The 15,930-nt window shown below is 35.3% G+C and overlaps 1 protein-coding gene across 9 annotated transcripts; it reads right to left on the bottom strand.

Annotated features, from left to right (window-relative positions):
• Window positions 1–1,620: 1,620 nt before the first annotated feature.
• LOC127841912 (G-protein coupled receptor 157-like) lies at window positions 1,621–14,570 on the bottom strand. Of its 9 annotated transcripts, none has more exons than XR_008031415.1 (11): window positions 12,164–12,590; window positions 11,897–12,052; window positions 11,298–11,515; window positions 10,854–11,025; window positions 9,108–10,709; window positions 5,777–6,188; window positions 5,582–5,663; window positions 4,917–5,128; window positions 4,377–4,549; window positions 2,592–3,835; window positions 1,621–2,528 (listed from the first exon to the last, which is right to left on the bottom strand). XR_008031415.1 is itself a non-coding variant. In XM_052371032.1 (11 exons), the coding sequence occupies exons 1-5, from the start codon at window positions 13,998–14,000 to the stop codon at window positions 10,489–10,491; spliced, it is 1,014 nt and encodes a 337-aa protein (XP_052226992.1). In that variant the 5' UTR covers window positions 14,001–14,570; the 3' UTR covers window positions 3,573–3,835; window positions 4,377–4,549; window positions 4,917–5,128; window positions 5,582–5,663; window positions 5,777–6,188; window positions 9,108–9,229; window positions 9,947–10,488. The 9 variants fall into 9 exon arrangements, 8 of the variants coding, with proteins under 8 accessions (XP_052226992.1, XP_052226991.1, XP_052226999.1 ...); XM_052371032.1 differs by lacking the exons at window positions 1,621–2,528; window positions 12,164–12,590 and adding an exon at window positions 13,680–14,570 and having other exon boundaries at window positions 3,573–3,835; window positions 9,108–9,229; window positions 9,947–10,709; window positions 11,897–11,978; XM_052371031.1 differs by lacking the exons at window positions 1,621–2,528; window positions 12,164–12,590 and adding an exon at window positions 13,680–14,570 and having other exon boundaries at window positions 3,573–3,835; window positions 11,897–11,978.
• Between the last annotated feature and the right edge of the window lie 1,360 nt (window positions 14,571–15,930).

Genomic DNA, 15,930 nt, shown 5'->3' on the forward strand with positions numbered 1-15,930 from the left:
TATAAAGCGTTGCAACGCGAAACGATTGAATAATTTGGAGAGTTCTGTTTTTGTCGTTAAATTTTGTGAAACAACGAAGATTGCTTATATAAGGTATAAAATACGTCAAGTGTGCGTACTTGGCGGAATAGCTCAGTAGGCTAAAGCGTTTTTACTTCAGGACTCTGGCAGGACTCCAGGGGTCACTGGTTCGAAACCTGATCCGGGCTATGTTCTTTTCCTTTTTTAAATTTTATTCTTGATTTTTTACTGGAGCTTTTACGATCCAATGTTTACATTTATCGATATAAAGCATTTAATGAATAAGTTAAAAAATGCCAAAATCTGTGAAAAGGCCCCTTTAAAGCAACGTTATAATAAGGAACGGCAAAGAAGAGCAAAATTGGTATAAGAATATTCTATCGTCCGATATTAAATATATGTCGACACGATCTGAAAGTTTATAATACTTTAATAGGAAAAAAGCAGCTACAAACGTATTCTGAAAATGTGCAAACATATAATTAATATGAATATACCGCATTATCTATCGAAATTCATCAAAGATATACACGTACATAGGCCCTACATGTGAAAAAGTTGGCATACATACAAAGTTAATTCATCATAGCTTAAACTTGAAAACCTTTATTACTGCAATAAAGATTTTCTCACATTACCATCATTATCCTTATTTTCATTCCTGATATTCACGTATTCAAATAACATAGCGACATTTACCAAGGGAAACAATCACAGTTACAAACGTGCTGCAACACGACAGAATTATCGACCATATCGAATCTGAAATCGCAGAAACCGTATGCAATTTGTATTAAGGAAATTATGTTGCTGTGGACTGTTAGGTAAAATGTTACTTTTTAACAAAACTTAAATTATCAATGTATTTTCTATGCTCTTTCATACCAAAGTTTCAAATGGCTTGTACCGTTCCGAACAATCTCCAGTTTTTATTAAAGAGGTCACATGTTCAAAATTTTACGATTTGACAATTTTCCAACTTTTTGTGACAGATGCAACAAAATAACAGGGTAAATGCCAGAGCAAAATAACACCACTGAAAAAGATGTATACTGCACAAATGTTTTCGTTTATGAGTGATCATCGTTTTAAATTTATAATAAAGCGTTACAAACGCGAAATGATTTATCAATGGGGATTCTTTCTGTTGTTTTCGTTCACGATTTGTGTTAATAGTTAATACGTTCATTAAAAGGTAAACTTTTAATGAGAACCCTCCGTTTCCAAACGCAATTTGACGTCAATTTTTAAATGTGTTTGAATGTGATTTACATGTTATACCTTAGCTCAATAATTCCGTTCAATCTATCAATGCAAAATATCCGTGAACAGTCCCCTAAGTGTAGCTTTAACCATGATGCTGATGTACACAAACAACGTTGTTAACCCATTTATGCCTAGTGGACTCTCCCATCCTTCTAAATTGGATCAATATATTTCCAAAATTAGGGATGTCAAGTATATTTATTTCTATATTTAGAATATTTCATAAAGAAATTCCTTTTAAGCAAACAGCTCAGACCCAGATGAGACGCCGCATTATGCGGCGTCTCATCTGGGTCTACGCTGTTTGCAATGTCCTTTTTTCAGGACGCTAGGCATAAATGGGTTAAATATTACCGTTTTGCACAGCGTTTTTAAGCCAATCTAAATGTTATACGGGTTGTTTGTATGCTTATGGTTTTAGAAATATAATACTACATTTCTATTTTCTGTTATTTTTCGCATATTTCCTATAGCCATGGTATTCTCCATCCAAAGTCGAAGTTTAAGAAAAAAAGGACTCTCAGACATTTTAAATCTCCAACCCTTAATCTTTTGCTTCCACACATTTTTAAAACTCAAAACAAGTTTTATTGCTTATTTTTTAATGGTAATGTCCAATAGCATATTTATTGTTTTTTTATAACCTTTATAAATAAAATTGGCAAAAAATATTTAAAAATCGGTAATAATTACGGATCGTCACCTTTTATTAGCCTTTAACTTAGTGACACATATCGTTTTATCAAGAACTAGCATACACTGCTTCCAAGTATGACTAGCATGTTGTATATCATTTGAACCGCGTTCTGAGAAAACTGGGCATAATACATGTGCGTAAAGTGTCGTCCCAGGGACGACACTTTCCGCTTTTATGGTATTTTTAGTTTCAAGGAAATCCCTCCTTACCGAAAATCAAGTTTAGGCGGAAAGTGCCGTCCCTGATTAGCCTGTGCGGACTGCATGGGCTAATCTGGGACGACACTTTGCGCACATGTATTATGCCCAGTTTTCTAAGAAAAACGCTCATTTGGTAACGAACGCAATAAAGTACGAAACATTTCATGCTGATCAGTTCATATTGCTCACATAAGCATAAGTATTCAGAAATACATTTCCATATAGAATAGATAAGTTATGCAAACGTATGTTTAAATATGTGAAATGAGGGATAGTTCATAATTAACCCGTATAGAACAATTTGCTAACATGGCACATTTACAGGCCAGGCACGAATTAATCACCTTTATCTTGGAATTAATCACCTTTATCTTGGAATTAATCACCTTTATCTTGGAATTAATCACCTTTATCTTGGAATTAAAAATACTGTTTTCTATCGTTTATAATAAAGGGGAAATATTGACTTTGGAAATTAATGGTATTGTTCTCACTATCTTTTGTATAGTTCATTTATTGTTATAATTAAAAACACACTAAACAACGACGAGACTCGGTCCATGGACCTTTCGATGTAAAAACGTTCGTCATTCCTCTACACCCAGGGAATTACATATATTTTGATGCGAATTAGAACCCATATTGTTTTTTGATTTCAACTGTAGTTGTACGCACATACTAGGAAGACCGTTTGGGAGGGAAGGGGGGGGGGGTGCAGACATGTTTAAAATGACATAGTTCATTATATTTTTAAATCCATACAAGGGAATTATATCTGCAAATGTATAAAACGTATGTTATAATTTAAGACTGTTCAAGCGGGCGCCATTAAACGTTTTATGTCCTCACCACTATAGTGGGGGACATATTGTTTTTGCCCTGTCTGTTGGTTGGTTGGTTTGTTTGTGTGTTTGTTTGTTTGCTCCAATTTTAACATTTTGCCATAACTTTTGCAATATTGAAGATAGCCAACTTCATATTTGGCATGCATGCGTATCTCATGGAGCTGCACATTTTGAGTGGTGAAAGGTCAAGGTCATCCTTCAAGGTCAAAGGTAAAAAAAATAATTTCAAATTGCCGCATAGTGTTTCCGACAAACACATTTCTTGTTTTGATAAGGAACTACACGGTATGACTCACAAAGTAAGTGATCTTTTTGTGTGTAATAAGTTGACATGTGTTAAATTAAAAAGAATGTGACGAAATTGCGTTAACTTGTCAATGATTCCTGTTTGATTAACACGCTTCAAGAAATTGTACCGTCATACAAATTCTTGAAAGTCGGAGAATCGCCGGGGGGGGGGGGGGGAGCGAACAGCGGGTGGGCCCATGGAGTTTTGGGATGCCCGAACAAACTTATTTGATTACGGTTAAGGAACACAATGCAGTAAGCAAAAACGTTTATTAATATGTATCTGCCACCAGTTCTTTATTTCTGCAGCATTCCTACTCTCTCTTCGTTTTCCCCGTCCTCCTCCTCCTCCACAACCTCCATAATGCGTCGTTCGCTCTTGCGTGAAAAGTGCGCCCTAACGTCCGTGTTGAAGACGCAGAAAAGCATGAAGTTCACGAACGCCTGTCCCGTGTCACACAGGGCCTGCAGTACCATCAAAGTTTTCTCTGCCAAGTTAGTCGCTGTGTTATGTTCGACTGGAAAATACATATCAGATACAAGTGCATATGATCCAAACGCTGTATAAACGTTTTGTTTTCATATATAAAGACAGAAGCTGTATCTATAAATGCCATTAAAGTTTTTACGTACGATATTACAGCATGCATGCTGGTATAAATGAAATAAATTAGATATGATTTCTAAACGTTTTAATTATTAGAACTCTCATTGCACAATAAGCTGGTTAAAAAACCCATATATTTCGTCCGAACATATTGAATGTCTTCTTTATATCTTCATACGTATTGTCTTTGTGAAAGATCTTAAGAACGCTCTCTAAAGGAGATCGAACACTTGACCTTCTGGTCGCTAAGCGGGCACCATATCTATTACGCCATGGCAACCTCCATTGAATTAGGTTAATGGCAGTTACAGACGATGTTATAATTCTGCAGTCATTTTGTATATGTTTTATCCATGATAACTTCTTTAATTTATAATGTTACTTTTTCTTTTTCGAAAATGATTTATATGAGAGACCATGCATGTCAACTTAAAACCGGCACAAGTTTTTACCCTGTGTTAAGTGCTTGAAGAAGCGTACAACACCCCAGACTCGCAGGCCGTAGAAAATGAGCCATGACCACAAAAATTTCCGGTCAGCGCACCTTAGGCGATTGGGCGCCTGCACTGACGTGTTCTTAAACACGTCCCCACACTTGAGATGGCCTTGTCCCTGGTTTCCATATCTAAATCATATAAAATAAATATGTTTTTTAAGGTTGTTGCAAGTAAGTACTTGAATTACAAAACAAAAAGAAAACGGCAAATATTGTATATTCATTTGAATGCATTGACTCATAGTTTAGGCATATGTCATATACGATTAACCAAACAACGAAATATACATGTATATCCAGTTTCCGTTTTCTATTGGTTGTTTTGCAAATGTCACCGACCGGTACATCACACAACGATTCATTGTAGAAAACGTGTACGAATGAAAATTAATCGAAGATGAAGCAAGATACATATACATGAGATATTGCCATATATTACTAGCTATACAAGTTATACTTATAAATAGACTCTAAGAATAGGAATAATAACTTGTACCGGAAGGATAAGCAGTTTCCACCCGGTAAACACCGCCACCTCAGTCACAACAAGAAAGGTGACGCATTCCAAGCCAATCTTGGTCAGCATCATCCACAAAATCTGATCGTTTTTACTCAGGTAGTCAGTGTCAATCCAGCAGCCTGGCGATATGAACAGGTCTCGTGTCTCTCCAAACACACCATAGTACAATCCAAAGGCACATACGATCGCTGAAACAAAGCTTCACACATAGTTTAATGTATAATATTATTTTTAGCTGGATTACATCGCAAGCCTTGTGTTTACGCATACTGGGTAAAAAACCAAGACTTGGCGCAATTTTAAAGTTAATTCGGGAATCTCTGTTGGGAATACAGGACCTTCTGGTCGTAAGGCGGACATCAAATCAAAATACCATGACCAATTGTTACGCAATGCGAATACGTATTAGTTACAAATCGAATTTATGATACGATCTTTCATAAGAACACATGTTCTCATATTCTTTCAAGCAATCATATCAACTGCCCTTAACGACAAATAATGGACACGTACGCAATACGTACTTATTTTAGCATGCAGCCTTCTACGTGTTTTGCCAACATTAAACAACAATAGCATCGCTAATTATAAACATGAGAGACAGCACTAGAAAACATATATTTGAGATAAATTAAACTTACCTGGAATAATCCAACAGCAGCAATGGCTGATAAGCTTGCTGCGTGTGGTCGCAAATTGTTGGTGCACAGATGTATGGAGTACCTGAACATAAATGTATTGCGAACATGAATAAACATTGTGTTTAATACGCGCATACATACATTTTTTATCTGAAGACACCATGCGTGTGATACCAAATCAATTGAGAGACTTACGTTTGCATGGAAATACACAGCAATCACAGTGGACCATAGAAACTCCACCATCGGCGCATAGGATGACATTAATCCTTGCGTGACGCACATTTCGTCAAAACGCGCGTAATATCGGTTGGTACTGTCGTTGTATGATCTCATAGACACGTACATGAACATGCCTGTCATGTCCGCGCAGACGTGAATGAAGTTTGCCAGTGTGAGGAACATCAGTAGCTGTCTGATGTAGTTACGTATGATACTGACTCTGATGTAAGTCGCGAGCAAACCCATGCAGCCAATGAGAGAAAGTCCACAACTAATGAACGTGCAGATGATGACGTAATCAGGTATTACATATGTGTTATTCACGGATGAAGAAGGCATTGTTGTTTGTTGTTTAGTATCGTCTACTTGAATCAATGCCGGTTAGCTGAATAAATATAAGCACCAAATTAAACAAATAATATAAAGAAAGTTACTACTATGTTAACGTATAATTTACTTACTATCAGTATGCATTCAAAAGTCTGTACCTGTTTTATACACACCATTAATAGTTATTGAGTAAAGGAAAGACTATTCATAGGAAAATACAGTCGATTGGTGTATAACGGATAGCTAAGGACTTCGAGTCTCATTTCAACGTAAACACCATGCATTCAGTAATTAAACCATTAAACCTAGATAGACACATGTCTTTCCTATTGAAACATGCCAGCGGTTTTAAATTTCCAAAAAAAGATATTTGTTTACAGCGCGAATTTTATGGTACACTGATTCAGCCATTACCGGATCGCTTAGGTCTTTATCGGATTACATGTGTATCGTGTTATTTCTTGAAATTTGACACAGCATTTGTAAAAAATAATTGCAATATATGTACATTTTCAGAAAGGAAATTCATTTCTGCGTTTAATAAGACCAAGTTCATGGAAATCGCTGCACAATTGATGAAGTAATGGCTGTTCAAAGCGATGCACCCTATATTCGGGTCATTTTGAGTTAAATCTATATATAGATTTGATTGTGGAAAATATGTTTCCAGAGAAATCAATTTTTCGTTATAATTTGATTATTTTTCATTAAAAATGATGTTCTCACGTATTAATATCATAGCCACATGCTAACCACATGTGTATTGGACAACTTCAATTGAGTTTATATTTATTTTGAGACAATCCCCACATTCCTGAATATGGGTCACCACATGTCCGTTATTCACTAAATCCCGAGTTGCAGCTTTCATGATTATTTTATATGGTACGCATCAATCTGGTTTCTGAGCATTCTTACTTTTGTTAAGGACACATAATACTAAAATATTACATCAATGACCATTATGTTTACCAAACAAAATCTGCAAAATTCAAGAAACCATTCGTCTGCACTTTTCCTGTCGTCACAAAAACGGTGCGTACATAACGTGACCTTGTTTTGCTTTCGAAAAAAGAAACAGTTGTAAACATTGACACACATCAACAAAAACATGAATCGACTTAACAATGAAAGGCTTTTTGTATTCAATTCATAGAAAACTATAAATCTTAACATAAATAAAAGTATTTTGCAAAAAAACGTTAAAGCTATCCGTTACTCACTAAAATCCGCTATACACCAATCGACTGTAGCTGATATGGTGGCTGAGGTATAACACATAAAAACGTCTTTACACGAATACAAAAGTAAATGACACTTGAGATGCATTAAGCTTTGTTAAAATGATACCGTGTTAACCCATTTATGCCTAGCGTCTAGAAAAAAGGCCTTTGCAAACAGCGTAGACCCAGATGAGACTCCGCACGATGCGGCGTCTCATCAGGGTCTGCGCTGATTGCTTAAAGGAATTTATGTAAGAAGTATTCCAAATATAGAAATAAATTTAATAGACATCCCTATTTTGGAAATAAATTGTCCAATTTAGAAGGATGGGAGAGTCCACAAGGCATAAATGGGTTAATATGTACAGTTACCTGTACGAGAGACAATGCATGCTGAAATGTATTGTTCAATTAAATCAACTAAAGAGTTGGACATTTATCCCTTTCAGTGCGGGAACCGAATTTTAAAGGCCTTTGCAAACAGTTTGGATCCAGATGAGACGCCACAGAACGTGGCGTCTCCTCAGGATCCAAACTGTTTGCTATTCTGATAATATTCTCTGAAAAATCGAAGAAAATGCTAATTTTAGAAATTCAGCAGACGACATTTTAGATGACGACAAATTTCCCAGCATGCAAAGGGTTAATAGTGTGACCACCTACATGGTATTTTCCTGTATTTATTATCACTTTGCTGTACATTTATATCCAATGTATTGCACACACTAATATCTACGAGTTAATTTTTTTGCAGAATCCAAATTGCAACTGTATTATTTATCTGTCGTGCAAATATTATCAATTAAATACACCGATAATAACCTGTCAGCCATGCTGTCTGATGTATGCGATAACGAAATAGTTTGCTTCCCGTTTACATTTGTGAGATTTGTTATCAGACTTACTAGTTGTTTGTTTCTTCTCATGCTAACACACTGATTGTATAATAAAACATTACTTATATGTAATGTTGCGGTTGTTGTTGTAAATTGCGAGACATTGATACAGATACTTTCTTCATTCGGTACCCCTCGCAGATTATCATAATAATAGTACTTATCCGATGTTTGACGGAAAGGGCCGAGAATGTGCGATTGATACTTTCTTCTGTTAGCTCACTTGTGTATAATCCATCATTTTCATTCACATGTAAACCAGTAAAACCACCACGTTTAGTGTTCTCGGACCTCAAGCTCATTACACATACGTAAGTTATCAAATACGAAACATTAAAGGGGCCTTTTCACAGGTTTTGGCATGCATTGAAGTTTGTCATTAAATGCTTTTTATTGATAAATGTAAACATTGGATCTAAAAATCTCCAGTAAAAAAATAATAATAAAATGTAAAAAGAAAAAAAATGTAGCCCTCAACAGGTCTCGAACCACTGACCCCTGCAGTCGTGGAGTAAAAATCAACCATTTAGACCACTCGGCCATCCGTGCTCATACAATAACGATTGCATTTTATTTTTTATATAAGCAATCCTCGTAGTTTCACAAAATATAACGACAGCAACAGAACTCTGCAAATTATTTAATCGTTTCGCGTTGCAACGCTTTTTAATATTCAGGTTTTTAAATCGTCAAATAATGCATATAATGGCTTTTTTAGAGCATGGTAAATGTTCAGTATTACTGTTTCCTCACAAATATAATAACTATAACGAATATTTGTGAATCTGAAACAACTTTTTTTAAATTTTGTTCATTTACTAAAACGTGAAAATGCCCCTTTAAAGCATACCATACCTGTTAGAGAAGCTCCCTGATTAAAGGCGGGATAACTCAGATGACAATCTAGTATGTTTCTGTAGTTTTCGATATTCCCTCGCTGATTTGTCCTTATATACTTGTCATCACATGCGTCACACCTTCAATATATTCGAATTTAATTAGGCAGGACTCAGCCTTGCCGGAAACTTTGTTCTGTAGACTCTCTCTCAGGCAGGTGGGCTTTTAATTTTACGTCGGAATACATGTTTTAGTTGAAAACGTTTGCAGTAACCAATCAGCATATTCTAGCTCATCGGAGTACAGATGACGTATAAACAGTTCAAGCGACACAGCATCTAAAGCTCGCTGTGTATCAGGAGTCGTTAGTTACATCTTTTCTCGAAAACGCATGAAAAATACCAGTCTAACATGGCTATTTAAAACGAACGTAAACAATAATTGGAAAGAACACGGCTTCCCAGAAGTCGTGCAAGGCGACTGATCGTCCATATTGGACATACCTTTAATTAATCTTCCGAAAATGGAACAATTGTGTATAACAACGATTGGTGTACAACGTAAAAGTAATATGGCGCTTCGATTTTCACACCAAGTTATGTACTTTCAGCAAGTGTACATGTTTATATTCTTAATATAGTGGGTCGTCAACGTACAATTCATTTATCGTTAACTATTGTGTGCAAAATATATAAACCCATGCTTATATTGCAAACTACATGCTCACAAAATGTTTACTCCATCTGTGCAGTTTATCTAGACATTATTATATATAGATATAGTACATGATAGCGGCGATATGGGCGATTGTATGAAAGTTGGTATTGATTGCTACATAATGATAGATTGTTACATACCGAATCAAAGTTGCTTCTTCTTTCGTTTTACATACCTTTCTCACATATTATTAGATTATATGTGCATACACAACTGGCCCAAGGTCATATAAACCGTACGTTGTTATCTTTTTCAAGTATTATAAACAACACCAAAGTTTTGAATACGCTACAAAGAAGCTTTCATATTATATGTTATCATACACACACAATTAGCTAATGCATTAAATCCATTTTAAACTAAATACCACTTAACCTGTTTCAAAAAGTTTGTTTTAATCGATTATCAAAATTAATTTTATTACTGTAGTCAATTAAAGCGTTCATGATCATAAAGAACAATGATATATTTAGCCTTTAATATACGCAAGATATGCATGGGAAGAGGAAGATGAAGAAGAAGAAGCAGAAGAAAAAGAAGAAGACAAAGTTAATGAAAATTATGAAGCAAAAAAACGATCAAGAAACACAACGGCAATGAAGTGAAAGAAGAAGAAGAATGAGAAGGAGGAATAAGAGAATATGAAGAACTAGAAGTAATAGAGAAAATCCAATTAAAATAGCTATAGAAATGATTGAGGTAATGATGTGGATCTTCTCAGTATCGGGTGCGTCTCGGCGAGCTCGTTTACTCTTTGACGTCGCGAATTGTGGCCACAGAAATGTCCGCGCACGTCTTTGTCAAAAACACAAAACAAGAGGAAGTCGATAAACGCCTGTCCGGGATCGCAGATGGCCTGAACAATCACCAGTATATCCGCTTCTTCACATACATTTTGGGACTCTGCCAAAAAATACAGCGTTAGTAAATATGGTGTCCATGCTGTTATTAAAGGCAAAACTTCTTTAAATTATTTAAATGGTTATACTCAAATTGTTATTGCATTTTCATACAATTTGTTTATAGAAACATTATAGCAACTTATACCAGAAGCCCAGAGAAGAAAGAAGCGCACAACGCCCCATACACGTAGGCCGTAGAATATTAGCCACGCCCAAAGGAAGTTCCGGTCCGCGTGCCTGAGACCGTTATGTATCTGCAAGCGAGTATCCCGGAACACGGCGGAACAGTTGGGGTGATTATTTCTCGGGTGCAACAGCTGAATGTAAAACATGAGTCGTTCCAGACATCTAGTGTATGTCTTTATAATAGATAAGAGAAATTGTTTATTAAATTGTTGGATTCATTTATTTTATGTTGTAAATAGCTGATAGTATAACGATGATATTGGTGAACAGTAAGAAATATTATGTATACTGAAAACAAACAATAAAATATACACTAACAAGGCAAAATATACAAAATCAAAGACATATATGCACGGTGCCGAAGTAATGTACTTCTCGAAGTAAAGCTCATTTATTGAAATACCGGCAAAACTACGAGCCTCCACGCCGTATAGACCGCAACCTCCGCAACGACAAGAAAAGTGACGCATTCCCATCCGATCTTCGTCAGCATCATCCATAGCACCTGTTGTTTGTGACTCAACCGCGTGTCATCCGTGTCAATCCAACATCCCAGGGGCATGTAGAGCTTCGTTGTCTCTCCATACACATCATAGTGCAAACCAACAAAGCACACGATCGCTGAAAGAATGAAATATTCAAGAATATCACCCACATGAACCAATGCAAACACCGCAAAATACGAACCGATCAGAAATATCGCTGAAAGAAACACCAAGCCATAAAAAAGATACGAAGCATCAATGTATAATTATATTAACCACACTTTCCAATACATGCATATTGAACGGTCAACATGATTGGCGAAAGAAGCTTCAAGGTTACTAAATTAAAACAAACATTCTAACTACAGTAGTTCACCGCAATAATTGGTGATTGATCTTTTGAAATTGTTTTCTGGCGTGCCAAAATCTAACTTGAGGAAAGTTTACACAAAACGCATAAACATTGTATATTCAAATAATTTCAATACACTTTAATAAAGAAGAAAACTCGACGTACCAGGGACTATCCAGCAAATGCAATGACACACAATACTGCTCGGTACGGAAGCCAATGTCTCGCGGCAGGAAGTTTGAAGTACCTAGAATATAGAGATCCTCATTAGTCGTTTGAAGTACCTAGAATATAGAGATACTCATTAGTCGTTTGAAATACCTAGTATATGGGGATCCTCATTAGTTGTTTGAAATACCTAGTACATAGAGATCCTCATTAGTCGTTTGAAGTACCTAGTACATAGAGATCCTCATTAGTCGTTTGAAATACCTAGTATATGGAGATCCTCATTAGTCGTTTGAAGTACCTAGTACATAGAGATCCTCATAAGTCGTTTGAAGTACCTAGTACATAGAAATCCTCATAAGTATTTGAAATACCTAGAACATACAGATCCTCATTAGTCGTTTGAAGTATCTACGTAGTACATAGATATCTTCATACGTATTTGAAGTACGTAATACACATTGATCCACCTAAGTCGTTTATACTATATCAAGCTTTCGAACATGAACAATAACGATAAATGCATACGCGTCAGGGTCATATTATTGTTGGTCTGCGACCAGTTACTACTTAGAAAACTTGAAAAGCGATGCGCTAAAATTAAGCTTTAACAGAAAACATCAAATGATAAATCAATGTTTATTTTATGATTTCCCGTGGTTAAAAGGAAGTGTCAATCATTTATTTTTTTAACAAGTCAATATTTATAACAATGAAAAATAGATGAAAAAATATCGATATTTTTTACTCTTTTTTCATGTGAAATGACATCGTTATTTTGACGTCATGTCATAACATAGCCGCGAAATTAAGCATGTTTACCATTTGTAAATGGCGCATAAGCATTAGTTCAACAGAAAATTTGATAGTTTCGATAGTTTATCGATTTGAATCTAATCGCGAGCATAGGAAATAAATATTTAAACTCGTGCATGCGCCAATCGTCAAAAATATTATTGTTCTGATCGTTCTTGAATTTAAATCGATTATCTACCAAAACCAACACATAGTGTTTAAATAGTAAGACATGCGGGTTTTTATTATAATCAGAATAAAGATGATCATTTTATTTAAGCTTTACCAGATTTGTTAAACTTAAACATAACGAGCATAGCCCTATTAATTTATTTTCCAATTTGTTGGATGCAAAAGTTAGTTTAACTACCAATAGGGTGTTCAACAAAAGTTATATCGCATCAAATGTAGATGTTCCAATTCGTACGCTCCAAATGGAATCTATTATTAATTGTGATATTTCCTTTGTTTATTTAAATATAAGTTTGCAATATGATATATGATTTGTTCTATGAAACCTGTCTCTGTTAAAACTACGATTTTAAGAAAATACCAATGATAAAAATCGTGATAAAACATGTAAATTCCCAATTGCTCATCATAATAAATCACAGTTTTTGGTGATTCCATTATTTTGCATAGTGCATTTATAGCTTGGCTAACGGAATCACTACTTGCAATAAAAATGATACAGTTATGGACATTATAACATATGTGTCGCGTTCTGAAAAAACATAGCATAATGCATGTGCGTAAAGTGTCATCCCAGATTAGCCTGTGCAGTCCGCACAGGCTAATCAGGGACGACACTTTCCGCATAAATTGGATTTTTGCTAAGAACGGACTTTATTTAAACGACAAATGTCATAAAAGCGGAATGTGTCGTACCTGATTAGCCTGTGCGGATTGCACAGACTAATCTGGGACGACACTTTACGCACATGCATTAAGCCCAGTTTTCTCAGAACGCGACACATAATCTTACATGTGAGTGAAAGTAAATGGCAATGACGGTCGACCAGAGAAACATCGCCATTGGGGCATAAGCGGAAATAACTCCCTGTGCCTTGCATAGTGTGGTTGTATTCGTGGTCACGCTTGTGTCATTACTTGAGGACATTTTCGCAATGACACCCGTCAGTTTTGCGGAGACATGAACGAAGTTCGCCAATGTGAGGAACATCAGAAGCTTCCTGATGTAGTTGCGAACTACGATGACCTTAATGTAGGTCAGGAGAAGTCCGATACATCCAAAGATGGAACACAAGCAGCTGATAAGCGTGCAGGTTAGAACGGCCGTCTGCATATCGGGGTGAGTGGCGTTATTTCAAAAAGCGGATACAATATACATTGTAGACATTATTTCATGAACGTGTTACATTCCGTCATGTTACTGCTTTGAAATGAATATTTTCTATCTCTTCCCACTGTCTTTTCCTTGGTCTTTCAACCTAAACATAATAGTTCTATAACACTACAATGACGGCTTTCGTCCAGTCGGACTTAGTTATTGTGTGAGATCCTTTTCGAATACAAAGTAGCTTGTCATTTGTTCGTTGTTTATTTTTAGTAATTTTTCACATTTCCGATGAATATCCGGAAATTTTTAATTGCTTCAGCCATATCATTTCTCTGTATAAATAACGTGTACACTATAAACAAATATTCATATAAATAAAAAACACACTTATTCAAAGAAGAATATCGTTTTGTTCGTATTAAAAAGTATTCAAATATGACAAAACAATATAGATCTAATCCTATTTAATGACTAGATGTTGTGAAATTCGTTATCACATCTACACTCTAATTAAAACTGGAAAGCAATATTATCTAACTTATCTACCCATTAATTACGAACTAGTAATTCAGATGGTTGACTTCATTATGCTAGATATGAACTTCTGCTTCATCACGTTTCAGATAAAGGTTCATATTGTTATGAATAATATAGAACACGTCTATTTATAACCTTATTCGGATACCAAATTTCTAACCGAAAAATAACATAATGTCCAAATTTAGGATATTCATCAACATCCGAAGTATTTATATGAGCGGTGCTCTGTAAAAAGGGGGTTTAATGCATGTGCGTAAAGTGTCGTCCCAGATTAGACTGTTAAGTCTGCACAGGCTAGTCAGGGACGACATTTTCCGATCTTATGGAATTTTTCGTTTAAAGTAGTAGTAGTAGTAGTAGTAGTAGTAGTAGTAGTAGTAGTAGTAGTAGTAGTAGTAGAAGTAGTAGTAGTAGTAGTAGTAGTAGTAGTAGTAGTAGTAGTAGTAGTAGTGGTAGTAGTAGTGGTAGTAGTAGTAGTAGTAGTAGTAGTAGTAGTAGTAGTAGTAGTAGTAGTAGTAGTAGTAGTAGTAGTAGTAGTAGTAGTAGTAGTAGTAGTAGTAGTAGTAGTAGTAGTAGTAGTAGTAGTAGTAGTAGTAGTAGTAGTAGTAGTAGTAGTAGTAGTAGTAGTAGTAGTAGTAGTAGTAGTAGTAGTAGTAGTAGTAGTAGTAGTAGTAGTAGTAGTAGTAGTAGTAGTAGTAGAAGTAGTAATAGCAGTAGTAGTAGTAGTAGTAGTAGTAGTAGTAGTAGTAGTAGTAGTAGTAGTAGCAGTAGAAGTAGTAGTAGTAGTAGTAGTAGTAGTAGTAGTAGTAGTAGTAGTAGTAGTAGTAGTAGAAGTAGTAGTAGTAGTAGAAGTAATAGTAGTAGTAGTAGTAGTAGTAGTAGTAGTAGTAGTAGTAGTAGTAGTAGTAGTAGTAGTAGTAGTAGTAGTAGTAATGGTAGTAGTAGTAGTAGTAGTAGCAGTAGAAGTAGTAGTAGTAGTAGTAGTAGTAGTAGTAGTAGTAGTAGTAGTAGAAGTAGTAGTAGTAGTAGTAGAAGTAGTAGTAGCAGTAGTAGTAGTAGTAGTAGTAGTAGTAGTAGTAGTAGTAGTAGTAGTAGTAGTAGTAGTAGTAGTAGTAGCAGTAGAAGTAGTAGTAGTAGTACAATTAAACCAAAAATTATATTTAAATGAATAAAGGAAGTACTCCTTTTGATTTTTTTTAAGTTTTAGCCTTAATCACTTCGATCGCATTTCAATATGCTTAATGCGTAGTTCTTTAAATAATGTACATAATTTGGTATTTTATGATACTTTTTAAATAATGTTAAGGATTATTTTATGGAAAAATACATTAATTGCACTCTATCTTACATACTATCTCTTAAACAAACCTTCACTATTTCTAGAATATTTTATAAT

Source organism: Dreissena polymorpha, chromosome 8 (genome assembly GCF_020536995.1).
Source record: "Dreissena polymorpha isolate Duluth1 chromosome 8, UMN_Dpol_1.0, whole genome shotgun sequence".
Taxonomy (NCBI): domain Eukaryota; kingdom Metazoa; phylum Mollusca; class Bivalvia; order Myida; family Dreissenidae; genus Dreissena; species Dreissena polymorpha.